This window comes from Mustela nivalis (assembly GCF_964662115.1).
Source record: "Mustela nivalis genome assembly, chromosome: 1".
NCBI lineage: Eukaryota > Metazoa > Chordata > Mammalia > Carnivora > Mustelidae > Mustela > Mustela nivalis.
This window is the reverse complement of record NC_139020.1, coordinates 106,748,430-106,761,915: the sequence shown is the minus strand read 5'-3', so window position 1 is coordinate 106,761,915 and position 13,486 is coordinate 106,748,430. Positions and strand designations below refer to the sequence as shown.

The window sequence follows — 13,486 nt, the reverse complement described above, 5'->3', positions numbered from 1 at the left end:
CAGTTTGGGGCTCACCACTGAAATCTGCCCAAGTTTGGGAGGTCAGCCCAATTTTCTGTTGTTCTATGTCCCTCCCTGTGGGAAATTTATTGGGGATGGTTCTTCATTCACAAAGGTGACACCAGAAGGTGGCAGGGTGGAATTTGGCTCAATACAAGATGATTTGGAAAAAAGTACCCACAGAATTAAGGGATGAAAGCCTCCCTCTTTATTTCATTTCTAACATACGTTTTAAACCTCGGGACTCTAGACATATCATCTAGTCACAAAAATAACCCTATCTTAATCCTAGGACAAATTTCATCAAAATGGTTTGAAAGTCACATGGGATGTGCATAGTCCAGACTTTATCAGCTTACAAGGCCAGTACCCTGAACTTCAAAGAGAGCAGAAGGTGCATCTTTACACAACTTAGATTGCAACATGTCAGTCCATATCAGTCACCGGCTTCACAAGTGACCAGCAGTAATCACACCAGAAACGTAGATGTATCAGAAGCCTCACTCGGTCAGCTTCCCTGTTTCACAGGTGAGCAAATTATTAATGTGAGTATCCCCGGACCAAAACATGTCAAAGTTAAATGGAGCTGCTGAGAATAAAAGGACTATTTACAACGTTGTAGGCAGGATTTCAAGAAATCAACAAGGAATGGCCAATATCGCAGGGTCAGCTGCAAAAGCGGCCACCACTACTCCTCAAACCTAATTGGCCCAGAAAAGCAGGGGCCCTGAACTGAAGACGGCCACCCATGGGGAGTATCAGCCCTAAGGGGAACATGGCTCCTGCTAAGTAAGGTCCAGCTGGAAAGAAGAAAATACTCCATCCTCTCTTTCCTCCTTCCCTCTGACTTCACGGCCTTAAGGAAAAGAGAGAGAAAGCAGACCTCAGACAGAGAGTTTGCTTGACAGCGGCTGAACTGTGAGACAAGGGAAAGCAGCAGCTGATGGTATTCTACAAGGAGAGCGCTTGGGGGACACTGACTTCACTCTCCTCCTTCTCAGGTTTGGAGTAGCACGTCTATTGTCTGGTGCCAAATAAAAGCCAAAGGGCCAGGAAGCCCAGCTGACACAGTCACCAAATTCCATCTCCCAGGGCACAGAGTCCAACAGAAAAGGGAGGCAGGAGCTTGGGCTTGGAGGGGTAAATGGAGAACCCCCAGCACAGGAGGCTGACGATCTACCCTTGGTATTGACCATAAGAAAATAAAAAGCTTTTATTCATTCAACAAATATGGATTAAGCATCTCCTCCCCATCAGGCATAGGCATAGTTCTACATGCTGGAGACAATGGCCATTACAAGAAAGAAAAGTACCTGTTGTCTAAGATCTTGCAATCTACAGCAAGGAAGGAGCCAATAAATACAACCACCTACCCTTGAGATAATGACAAACTGTGACCGATGTTATGGCACAAATAAATCCAGTGATGGGACCGAGACACTGAGGGACTCTCCTTTGGAGACCCTGATGATTCAGGACACGCCTTGGAGCTGAACCCAAAGGAGGGCCGAGCACGGGAAGGGTCCAGAGAAGAACATTCTAGCCGGAGGAGGTAACACTGTCAGGACACCCCAGGGCAGTAGGGACTTGGCTGGAGACAAGTGAATGAGGGGAAGATGAAGAAAAGATGGCACTAAAGAAGCTAACAGGAACCAGTCCACACAGGTTATGGAGGCCAGGTATGAAGTTTGGACTTTATTTTAAGGAAAAAAAAAAAAATCAAAGAAGGAAACTTGCAAATAGGCCATTAAGTTGGCCTCACAGAGAAAGAGGAGCACATCCTTGTCGGCCAAATTGTCCTTTGCTGATGATGACTGAGGAGGTCCTGAAATCAAGTGGGCCTCCAGGAAATCACCAGGAGAAATCAAGAGGTCCTGGAGGCCCAGCAAGCGAGCCTTTGCAAGGGGAAGGCTGCAGATAACGGGGGCCACCACTTTTGATGAACTTAGAATTAGAGGACAGAAAAAGACACAAATTAGAAAATGCAGAAATAAAGGCACTACTATAGGCAGAGGATATGATTCCATGCCTAGACTACACAACAGAATCCGCTCCTTAGTAAATTCATCAGTATACCAAAATCTGCTGCCTGCGGGTATAGTAGTAACTCTAAATAGCTGGAAATTGTTATGAAAGAAATTTTATCACAATTCAGACCAAGGGTTTTGGTTTTTTTTTTTTTTAATATTTTCAAAGTAGCTTAATGAATCATATAATCATACTTGGAAGGCTAAATTCTGGTCCTGGTTAGGAAAAATCAATATAATAGAAATCAGGACTGGGAAATTATGACCTGAAGGCCAAATCTGGCCCAGTCTCCATTTTTGTAAATAAAGTTTTATTGGAACATAGCCAGCCCCATTCATTTATGACGGCCTGTTTGCTTTTGCTTGACAACAGCAGAGCTGAGGAGCTGTGAGAGACACTATATTCCTCAAAACCAAAAGTATTTGCTGTCTGGCCCTTCACAGAAAATGTCTGCAAACCCCTGTCATAACCAATCATATTGTTTCCTGATATAAACAATCATATTGTTCCACAAACCAACATGTCTTTCTTCTCAGTCCTCACTCTGCATGAGAACTCCCTCTGCCCCAAACCTCCCCCAACTCCTCTCCCCTTGCCTTCCATCATATGTCCTACACCTGCTTCTCCCTGGTCCTTCTCACTGGCCTTCTGAATGTCTCTGCCTTCCCTGTGCTTTTCCCTGTCTCTTAAATGTACCCTTTCCCTAGGCTTTCTCCTCAGCCCTCTCTCCAGGCCTACAACTGTCACCTCGGCACAAATGATTCCTCTATCTCATCTCCCCCACGCCTGACCCTTCCTGGGAATCAAACACCCAACTGCATAGATAACTACTCAGGGAACTCCACAAATAATTCAGATTCAACACCTCTGAGACAATACCTGTCCTCCTTCGAAAGCATGCTCCCCTGTGATACGAGATGGCCTGTTTCTAGGCTAGAAACCCTGACTCCTGCCTGTCATTCAAGGTCACTTCTAATTAGACACCAGTTTCTGTCTCTTCTCAAATCAGACCTGTTCTTTCCACCACCACAGTCACTGCTCAAACAGGCCTGGCACTTCTCGCCCAGAAGTGGCAGTAATCCCTAATAACAATGACATAGCAGTCCCCATAGGCAATGGGGTTCAGAGAAATGAGAAATCTCTCCAAAACGTACATGATTCTAACACTTGCTCATTTAAAACTCTTCTAGGACTCTATGTCTTAAAGAATGAAACCCAAAGTCTTGATTGTGACTGGCAACATTCCGTAGGAGCTGACTCCTGCCTCCCTTTCTGGCCTTAGTCCTCCTCAGTCCCTTTCACCCTGCAGGGCCCCAGATCCCAGCCCAACATACTCTGTCCTTTGTCCCCATGCAGCTTTGCTTCTTGCATTTGCCTCAACTCAGAAGGTGCTTCTCCTTTCCTGTAGGAGAGCAAGTAAGCAAGAATATCACGAGTTTTAACATCACACTCAAAATTTTATTATAATGCTACAACCACTACAGGCACAAGAGCAGAGGGAAAGACTGCGTGGGCCGTGGAGTCAAAGGACCCAGTTTCAAGTCCTAGTCCGCTATTTACCCCTTGTGTAATCTCTGAGCCTCAACACTTAGGTTACCAGTTCAACGGGAACAATAATTGTCCCCACATCACAGGATTCCCGGGAAGACTAAAAAGCAAGGCATGCTGGGAACACAGCAGGAGCACAGTAAGCATGACTCCTGTTGCTTATGTTTTAGAAAAACACTATTGTTTGAAATGAAAACACAAACAAATCTAAGATATCTTATGGGTACAGGTACTAAAAATAATTGAAAACGGCTGAGACACACTCCATCATTATGATCCCTCTGGTAAACAATTCTGCCATGGACAAAAAGAGCCACAAAATTTATCTGCCTTTGGTCTTCTAGCCCCACAGCTGTGGATAGTTCCCCTGAGGCATTTAAGTCATCTGCACAAAAACCCTGTTAGCAGTACAATTTGTAAGAGCAAACAATTTGAAACCATCCGATACACTCAATAGTTCACAAGAAACGGGACAAGTTGCAGGTAGAGGGGAAAGGCCATGGGCCTGGCACACTGTCTGGTAATCCCAGGCCTTCAGCAAAGGGCCTTCCCTGTCTCTTTCCCCTTTGTATTCTAAGCTCTGGCTCTGTGGTTGAAAGCTCCATGAATGAATAAAAGAATGAACGAATTCCTTAAAACATTTGTTAGACTAAATGCCCAGGGGAATGCCCGGTTGGAGGGCAGAACACTGGAAGGCCAACGTGCAATGTTTGTTCCATCTCAAGAGCAAAGTTTCTGGGGAAGTACATCCTTGAAATTATAACTGTAGTCTACAGGAGAAGATTGTTTTACTCTGCATGTAAATCACTCTGCATCAAGAGTATAGCTCCAGTTCATAGAAGTACCGGGCTGTGCCTGAAACCTTAACCCATTCCGGCCAGGCCATTGGGGATGAGTTAACACGAAGAAGAGGATCCAGTAGCACTGGGGATACTGGAAACATGACGATTATAGAGCAAACATCAGGAGGAAGAAGGGAACTTAGTTCCATTACTGATGAACAAAAGCCAATCACATTGCGCTTCTAGAAAACAAAACGCAAAAGAAACCAAAAAGGCAAAAGCAAAAGTCGGGGCGGGGCCGGTTATCTTGGCAGTCTGGATTAGTGAGCGCTGCCTATTTGGGGAGCCACAAAAGGTGATCTCACCACTTCCTCCTGCTCCAGAGAATCCAATTTGGTTCTACTTTTCTTCCTTTGAGAGCCTGAGCTTGGTTTCAGACCATTTTTCCTGGCAGTCACAGGAAGGGAATAAAACAGGAGACGTATGACCTCACCTGCTCCAGTACCTTCCAGAGCCTGGGAGAAGAGCGAGGCTTCCTGTGCTTTGCTTCCTTTAGCCTGATTGATTTCACAATAATGGAAAACACATTCTCTCAAAATAAGGGAACTAGGGCGCCTTAAGAAAATCCATTGCTTTGTGTTGTACACATATTTACAAACATGGAGAGACTTTCTATCTTTATTAACTGTGAAGAATTTTTTAAAAAAAAAAGCAAGTTGTTATATTCTGAACAGTGACTTGTAGCCTTTTTTGGGTCACAGACACCTTTAAGAATAATTGACTGGAAGCTATGGACTTTTTCTCTGGAAAAATGTACAGACTGACTTACCACACACACACACACACACACACACACACACAGGTAGTTCACAGGTATTTGGCACATAGGTTTAGGGATTTGTGAACTCCCTAAAGTTGGCCCACAGTCCCAAAGTTAAGAATTCCTACTCTAATTACTCGGGTAGTTTGAAGCCAAGAAAGACAATTAGTCCTCAACTAGCTGTGAAATTACAGTTTCAGAACCTGAAGAGACAGGAGAAATCAGGGCTTCTATAATTTTTAAAAGTCAGTTACAGTGTGGTGTGTACTGATAGACGCAGAACTCATTTTTCCAAGAGTATCTTCTACAGAACAGCACTATTAAAAACAGAGAATAGCAAAACTGTTCTCACTGATAAAGATACCAAGAGCCTGGATAGATCCCCACCCTTTTGGCTGTGGCTATACCTCAGAGGTAGAGGCCCAAGAAGTGTGTAGAACACTGTGGTGCGCCCAGTGTGCTCCTCCCCAGCCCTGACCAAATACCCAGCACCCCCTCCTCCAGCCCCTTGCCCAGAGCGGCCCTAATGCTGCAGAACTCACCTATTTCTCGGCCCAGCTGGGAGGACTTCAGAGATCCAGCTGAGGAGACCACAGCACACCTGCCCCATGGCCCAGCCTTGGTCCTGATGTTCTCCTTGGGCAGGAAACCCTCCCATTCAGAGGTGTTGAAGGGAAAATCTGTGGACTCTACCATGGAGACATTCACATGATCCCGGAGGTGGCAGTGCAGGGCCTCTGCGCTGAACTTGACACCTGGCCCTGGCCCCTTATAGGACACTTTGTATTTGTTCATATTCAGATAATTCCTCCAGATCTTCTGCAGCCGGGGGATGAGGTTTTTGGAAGAGCTGTCCTTGTTCCACACCTGGAAGGAGGCCACAGGCTTGGGCTTGGCTGGGCCCCGGGGAATGCTGAGGGCCTGGTTGATCTTGGGGGGGTTCTGGGTGCTGCTTGAAGTTACAGCCTGTTTCTCCAGACCTTTCAACAGCTGGAATTCCTTGATTTGCAGCTTAAGGGAATCATAGTAACTCCCTTTCTTCTTCTCCTTCCACACACAGATGATCGCAAACAGGAGAAAGGCCAGCACGCAGTAGCTGAACTTCTTCTTCAGGTTGGTGTGAATCATCATGAAAGATGTGTTCAGGGCAGCCACTCTGTTCTGAGCAGAAAACAAGCCTAGAAAAGGTAAGATGAGGCAAAACAAAAAAACAAAAACAAAAAACAACAAAAAAACCCAAAAAACAAAACCGATGTGAACAAAAGCTACAAGTAGTGCCTGGCAAGAGGTGGGGTGATAAGCTGCGTAATGGATTCAGAGTGAGGAGACGCACGTCCAGCCTTTGCTTTACCTCCCACCAGGCCGGCGGCCTGTGACAACCTGAAGTAAATATTCGACCTCAGTTTTGGTTTTGAATGTAGACAGCAGTCTTCAGACACTCCCCTTTTCCTGTCCGAGCCATGAACGCTTCCTGTATTCTCCTGCTATTCCTTTTTACACCCCAACTCTTAGTTTTGTGTTGTCTTGTTCTAGCTCCCTGACTGCACCCTGAGCTCAGTGAGGTCGGGAACTACAGCTTACACAGGCTCCTGGGGCCTTATGCTGTCTGTTCAATGACGGCATGCGTGCTTAAAAAACTAGGAGAAAAAAGGAAGAGCAGGATGGCTGGTCTACCTCACAAGAATCCAACCTCCCTAAAATCCTAAAGTGCCCAGCATCCTTTTAAAATTGCCAGACCTGGGGCACCTGGGTGGCTCAGTGGGTTAAAGCCTCTGCCTTCGGCTCGGGTCATGATCCCAGGGTCCTGGGATCGAGCCCCGAATCCGGCTCTCTGCTCTGCAGGGAGCCTGCTTCCCTTCCTCTCTCTGCCTACTTGTGATCTCTGTCTGTCAAATAAATAAATAAAATCTTTTAAAAAGTAAATAAAATAAAATAAAATTGCCAGATCTCTGTCCACAGACAGCACCACAGACCCATGTCACATTTCTCTAAGAAGCTGCAGGGCTGGACTCCTGCTTTGTGAAGAAGACCAGTAGTTAGCTTACAGCACAACACCTGGCTTCAGAGAATGCCCTTCAAGAATGCCCAAAAGAATTTAGGTGGCAGGAAGCTGCCTCGGCTCGTGGTAAAGGAGAGGAAATTTTGGTAAGGCGGCAGACACCAATTAAGGAGATAAAAACAAAGAGGCATCAAGCATTAAGATGTTACTTCACCTAATTTCACTGTAGACCAGGGCCCGGTCATGTAGAGCTCCAGCCAGCACCACGCACATGATAGCCTGGTAGGAAGGGCACCCCCTGAGCTGTGCAGCGAGGCCTGACCATCACTGGCCAGGAAGGTGTTAGTCTCCATGTCTATAGAAGAGCAGCCGAGGCTCTGAGAGGTTAAGAGAAGTGCCTAGCATCACAAAGCTAAGTAAAGGCCAGCACTGAAGTTCAAATCCAAGCACACTCGATTCCATAATACATGTCCTTTTCAACATAAACATGCACAGAACTGCTGAACGTTCTGGCAAATGGATTTTATTATGAAAATAGAGCCTCACAGTTCCCTTTTTTTCTGGATACGGCTCTACTTTGTTTTCCCAGAATTTATTGTGTAATTGAATGGAAGATGGAAGTACTTTGAACTCAAACAATGTCTGTACCTTTTGGAAAACATTAAATTCTTTCCTAAATAACTGGGTTTATTTACCATCATGAGGCTAAGCAGTCACCCCTGGGGTTTTGCGAACCCACTGGGGATCCACAGTTCCTTCCTATGGAGCCCAGGGCTAAGGATAACCAGGACAAGGGCTAGGAGTACTGGACGAGGTATTCACAAAACCTGGGTTCCTGCCCATTTTTGGTGACTTTGGACAAGTCACAATCCTGTCTCTACCTAGATTTTCTGTAGAATCATCTCTCATGTGCCCACAGAGTGCTAGGAGGACAAGCGGAAATGGTATTCGAACCAGGTCATTGCAAAGGCACAGGAAATGTTCTGAACAGAGACCAGAGAGCAGTCCCTTGGCTGGGAGCCATGAGGAGGCTGAGCGGGACGGGGAGAGCTAGAGGGCAGAATGGGACACAGGCCATGACTCATCAACCCGGGCTCACGTCCTCATCGGAGACTCTTTAATGTAAGTGACATCAAGACCATCCTCGGAATTCATGGGCAGTACTGAGCAAACCATGCTTCCCACCACCCCAGACTTCAGGAACGGGTGGCTCTGGGGATAACAGGTGCTTGCCTTGAGCTGTGCAAGTGACAGAATGTACCTAGAGGGAGAAAAATTCAAATGTGTGGTCATGAGATGGGGAGAGGGCTTGTGGCAGATCAGAAAACTAAGGAACTCCATTTCCTCACTTGGCACAGCTGATCCCTCAGCTATGAGAGCTAAACAACTCAAGAAGGGAATGGAGCACTGAAGCAGTGCCTACAACGGGGCAGGCACTAAGCTGCAATGTCTAATTTAATATTCACTCTGCCCCTATGGCATCGATATCCACAGACGGACTGGAGAAAATGAAAACACTGAGGCTTAGCAGAGTTACACGGCTTCTCCAAAATGAACAGGTAGTGCCAGAACCCGGATTCCAACCCAGGTCTGTCTGACTCCAAAAGTTCATGGTTTTTGCACTGAAAGACAGGCCTCTGTATTAAAAAGACAGTGAAAAGTCACTGTTGACCAAACAGGACTTGGGAATCAAGGGCTGTACAGGGGCAAGTCAAATGGCCAGACAATCCCAGAAAAACCCCCTTGGGCTTGGGCATGCTGCAGCTCTCCCCGGCAGGCACTGTTTTCCCCTCGGGCAGCCCATTCAAGGTTATTGGGCTTACAAGAGCCAGAAAAACCCTGTCACGTAAGCACAGCAAATTGTATTGGCTCCATTTATGGTTGGAAAACTGAGGTTTTAGATGCATCAATTTATCATTTATTTATTTAATCTCGAAAGTTGCACGAGTGATTGGGAAGCGGTGCAGCTGAAAGTTGGGACTTAGCTTTTCTGTGTCAGAGTGAAATGAGACAGGAGGTAGGGAGGCAGGAACTCATTCACGGTCTAGGAGCTAAGGCTCGGAAGGGGATGGTGGTTACCTGCCTGCCAGCACCTACTTAATCTCACACTTATGGTTTATGGACATGGGCAAACCACCTGTCCCCAGCCCTCCCTGAATCAGGACTAAATAAATACATGAAGAAAAGAGCAAAGCTGGAGTCAGACCCTTGAGACTCTGTGACTTGTGGCCGGCAGACTCCATTACCCCATTTTTTAATTAAGAATGGACCCTTTTGTATCAACATGGGCAAGACTGGAAGATATTATGCTGAGTGAAACAAGTCAAGCAGAGAGAGTCAATTATCATATGGTTTCACTTATTTTAGAGCATAAGAAATAACACGGAGGACGGGGGGGATGGAGAGGAGAAGGGAGTTGAGGGAAGTTGGAGGGGGAGATGAACCATGAGAGACTATGGACTCTGAAAAACAACCTGAGGTTTTGAAGGGGCAGGGGGTGGGAGGTTGGGGGAGCCTGGTGGTGGGTATTATAGAGGGCACGGATTGCATGGAGCACTGGGTGTGGTGCATAAACAATGAATTCTGTTACACTGAAAAGAAAGTAAATTTTTTTAAAAAGTGCTAAAAAAAAAAAAAAAAAAAAAAAGAATGGACCCTTTTGCTGCCCCCACAGTGCATGCTTCCACGTGTCCCTTACCTGCTTTTGGCTAATCCCCCTGGGGCTGTAGGCCCTTCAGGTTTTAAGAACCACTGCTATTCTCCATGGGAGGAATCTTTGCTTTATTGGGTCTGGAGGCCAAGGCTCATTTTGCTTCGGATGATTAAAAAACATCTGCAAAGGCCAAAAAAGAAAAAACAAAAACAAACAAACAAACAAAAAAACAAGAAGTAAGAGCTGGTTTCCAGAAGGGGCAGTGTTAAAGGTTAACAAGGCATCCGGATAGGCCCCTCTCCTAGTCCCCTGGCCTCCAATAGAGCGCAATCCAGAAAGTCTGAGAGCTCAGAAAAAGAAACACAGAGACAAGAGCCCATTATAGGTGCTGTGCTCAGGGTTGTGAATAGCAGAGAAGGCACAGAATTAGATTGATACTAGAAAAGAACATGCTAGAAGGATAAAGCAGGTATAATCTAGGAAGAAAGGACTGTTCAGTCACTGGTTACATAAATAGTAATTTGGAGAGAGAAGATTCAGATCATCCCTAAATACACTCTAGACCATGATTTATTATCAAAGAACACTCCATGATATGTGAAATTTCAGTCAGTATAACACTACCTGGAAAAAATAGGTTGCAAAACTGTATATAATATTCTAATCAAATAAAAAAAAACTTTCTTTAATATACATGTGAAAAAGAGAAAGGACTAGAAACAAAACAAAATAAGGCAACCTGGGCTGGTAGAATAAGGAATATTTTCATGTTTTACAATATTTTGTATACTCCAAAATTTCTAAATTTATATGAATTACTCTTAGTGTTGGAAAAAATATTATAAAAATATATAATATACAAAATTATATAAAATTTACTTTTATATAAATTATAAAAATATATAATATGTAAAAAATATTATAAAAATATAATTTTAGAAAGCTATTAACAGAATTCTATATTTTTCAGCTCTTTCTTCTGACGAAATGCAGAAAAATAATAAAAGAAAACTTTGATAGAGTTGCTGGCATGAAAACTCCCACTTGTCTCCAAGAAAATGCTGTAATTTAAAGGAAAAAAAGAGTCCAGCTGTGCAAAGTGTAAAGAGAGTCAATGCATCTCAAAATAAACAGGCACTCCACATGAATGGACAAATCACAAAATAGAAAACATAATTAACAAGCATATAAATTATGATGAATCTTGAAAGAAACCCAAAAGGGACAACTGGCAAGCTAAGATGCCAGTTTATAGAATTTCCACTATTCAGCAGTTTTCAAAACGATAATACTCATTACTGAACCGGTTGTAATAGAATTGGTATATTTTGAGGGAGCAGTAGAAATTAATTTAACCTTTTTAGAAAGCAACCAGGTCATAGAATTAAGAGCTTCTGACTCGCAGGAAATAAGACAATAAATAATTGAAAGGAGGAAAAGATAACATATTTTGGTTTCCCTGCACAGAAATGACTCCCTAACTTTTCACAGTTGTGGTGAGGTTTGGAAGAGGAACAATGGGATAAAGAATGCGTTTTATAAAGCAATATGTACAGGCAAGAAGAAAAATCATTTTCCATTTGAAAGTGATTTGTAATGATGAAAATCTAAGGTTAACAACTAAGCTTTTGGCAAAAGGGAAACAGTTAAACTAGGGTACCCACATCTGCTAGAAAGAATATATATACACATCCATATAAAGATATTAATTTAAAATACATAAGGTAATACGTAATAACAGATAATATATATAAAAAATTGTGTGTGAATTTATATAGCAAAGGGGGAAAATTCTTCAAATACTAAAAATGAAAAAAGTGAAACAGAGAACGTTATCTGTGCATACATCATTGTGAAGAAAATATCTAGAAAACAGGCACATGATTGAGACTCAAAAACAGTTGAGGAGTAAGCATAATAAAGTGAAATTTAGTGAAATTTCAGTCAGTATAACACTACCTGGAAAAAATAGGTTGCAAAACTGTATATAATATTCTAATCAAATAAAAAAAAAACTTTCTTTAATATACATGTGAAAAAGAGAAAGGACTAGAAACAAAACAAAATAAGGCAACCTGAGCAGAAACCTCGTCAGCCTTCTTCACTACTATCATCAATGCCTAGATGAGGGTACAGCACGTGGTAAATACTCAGCAAATTATTTGTTGAGTGAATGAAGGGCCACCAGTTCTTAAGAGGTCTGTGCTGCTCTCAGGCATCACTAAGGGAAAAGGTTCTTTCTTGTCACCCTCACGAGGAACACCACGGGCAGCCCACTGTCCTTGAGGGAACACGGCTTGCCTATGCTGGTGTGCTGCCATGCCCCCCAGTAAGTAAGCTGCTGGGGCATGCAACTTTGGTTTGAGTTCAGTGCAGGAACAGCAGAGGAGGGCAGCTAACACTGGTCTTCCTCCCCCAATCATCTGCTCAGAACAACTTGGCCTCCTAGGAGATAACAACCACCCCCTGCCCTTGATTTCTAAATACAACTAGTTGAAACCAAGTAGCACAATTGTTGATGTACATCTATCGTAGGTGATAAAAATCTTCCAGAAAGAGTCACTTCTGGTCAGGAGACTGCCACCCTGGTGAACTTTGCCCAGCTGCAGCAATCGTAAGAGTCCTTGGTCCTCCGAGTAAAAAGCTTTCACAATCATGACCATAACAGCTACCATGTATTCAGAACTAGCTATGCACTCAACACTGATGAGCATTGGGGTTTGAGGGTCAGAGCTCTGGGATTAGACAGATCGGGGCAAGAGTATAAACCATCTCTCACTAGTTACATGACCTCCAGCAAGCTATTCAACCGTCTAAGACTCAGCTTCTTTATCCATAAAATGGGAATAATAATAAAAGAGCCCATCTTGTAGGAGAGTTTAAATAATCCAGTAAGGTAATACACCCAAAGGGATCCCAACAGGGATGGTGACAAATATTATATGCATAATTTCATTGACTTATCACCATGCCCTACCCTATGTGTGTCATTACCATCTCAAATTACAAATAGGGAAACTGAAATAGGGAAGAGGAGTGATTTTCTCAGAGTTAATGATGGCACTCCAAGTGCCCAGTGCTCTTCTGCCCTTTGCACCCTGCAAGGTGGTTTCCTTCTGACAAACGGACCATGTCCTACCCTGTTCACATGGGGTCATACCTGCTCAGTCCCCTCACCAACCCCGGCACCAGCTTAAGTGCCCCTGGACTCTGAAAACTTTCTTGACCCCACAGAGATTGACACGACTCTATTGTACCCATCCTGGCTCTCGGGAGCCTATGTGACATTTCTCCATTTGCAGATGGGATAGCCCACCCAGACTGAGGGTTCCTTTAAGCTTTGTTTCTGCCCGCTCCACATCTAGCCAGTTCTGAGCCAGAAGCGGGATATGCTTGGTCGCATCTGAATGAAAGAATGAAGCTGGCTCTGATACCACCCTTTCCCATCCCCCACATCCTTCAACCGCTAGATGCAGACTTACTGACCCACACACCACCTCCACTTGCTCGAATCCCCTTGCCAGCACTGCGCTGCAGATGTTCATTTGATCTACGGGATCTACTAAGTGATAGGGAATTTACCATCTGGCGGGGGCACATAGAGCTAGGTGAACAGCTCTGCCTCTTCGAAAATCTTAAAATGAAAAGAATCACCA

At 44.1% G+C, this 13,486-nt stretch overlaps 1 protein-coding gene and 2 long non-coding RNA genes across 23 annotated transcripts in view; 1 reads left to right on the top strand and 2 right to left on the bottom strand.

The window, feature by feature from the left end:
- Positions 1–13,486, bottom strand: part of ST6GAL1 (ST6 beta-galactoside alpha-2,6-sialyltransferase 1) — a 118,274-nt gene that overhangs the window by 22,588 nt on the left and 82,200 nt on the right. For 6 of the 21 annotated variants that reach the window (XM_082694373.1, XM_082694372.1, XM_082694376.1 and 3 more), the window contains 2 exons: positions 9,876–10,010; positions 5,721–6,339 (listed from right to left, as the gene is read on the bottom strand). In XM_082694373.1, the coding sequence (XP_082550499.1) occupies positions 5,721–6,309 (589 nt within the window). In that variant the 5' untranslated portion in view covers positions 6,310–6,339; positions 9,876–10,010. Of the gene's footprint in view, positions 1–4,851; positions 5,044–5,720; positions 6,357–7,391; positions 8,098–9,875; positions 10,011–13,486 lie in introns of those variants that run through there. The other 15 variants (XM_082694367.1, XM_082694387.1, XM_082694378.1 and 12 more) reach the window with 6 other exon arrangements.
- Positions 1–13,486, bottom strand: part of LOC309846064 — a 495,527-nt gene that overhangs the window by 413,415 nt on the left and 68,626 nt on the right. The gene's annotated exons all lie outside the window — the stretch shown is intronic.
- On the top strand, positions 6,266–11,733 carry LOC309846019. The gene is made up of 3 exons (XR_014301684.1): positions 6,266–6,365; positions 8,097–8,299; positions 10,801–11,733. It is a non-coding gene; the product is annotated as an uncharacterized lncRNA (long non-coding RNA).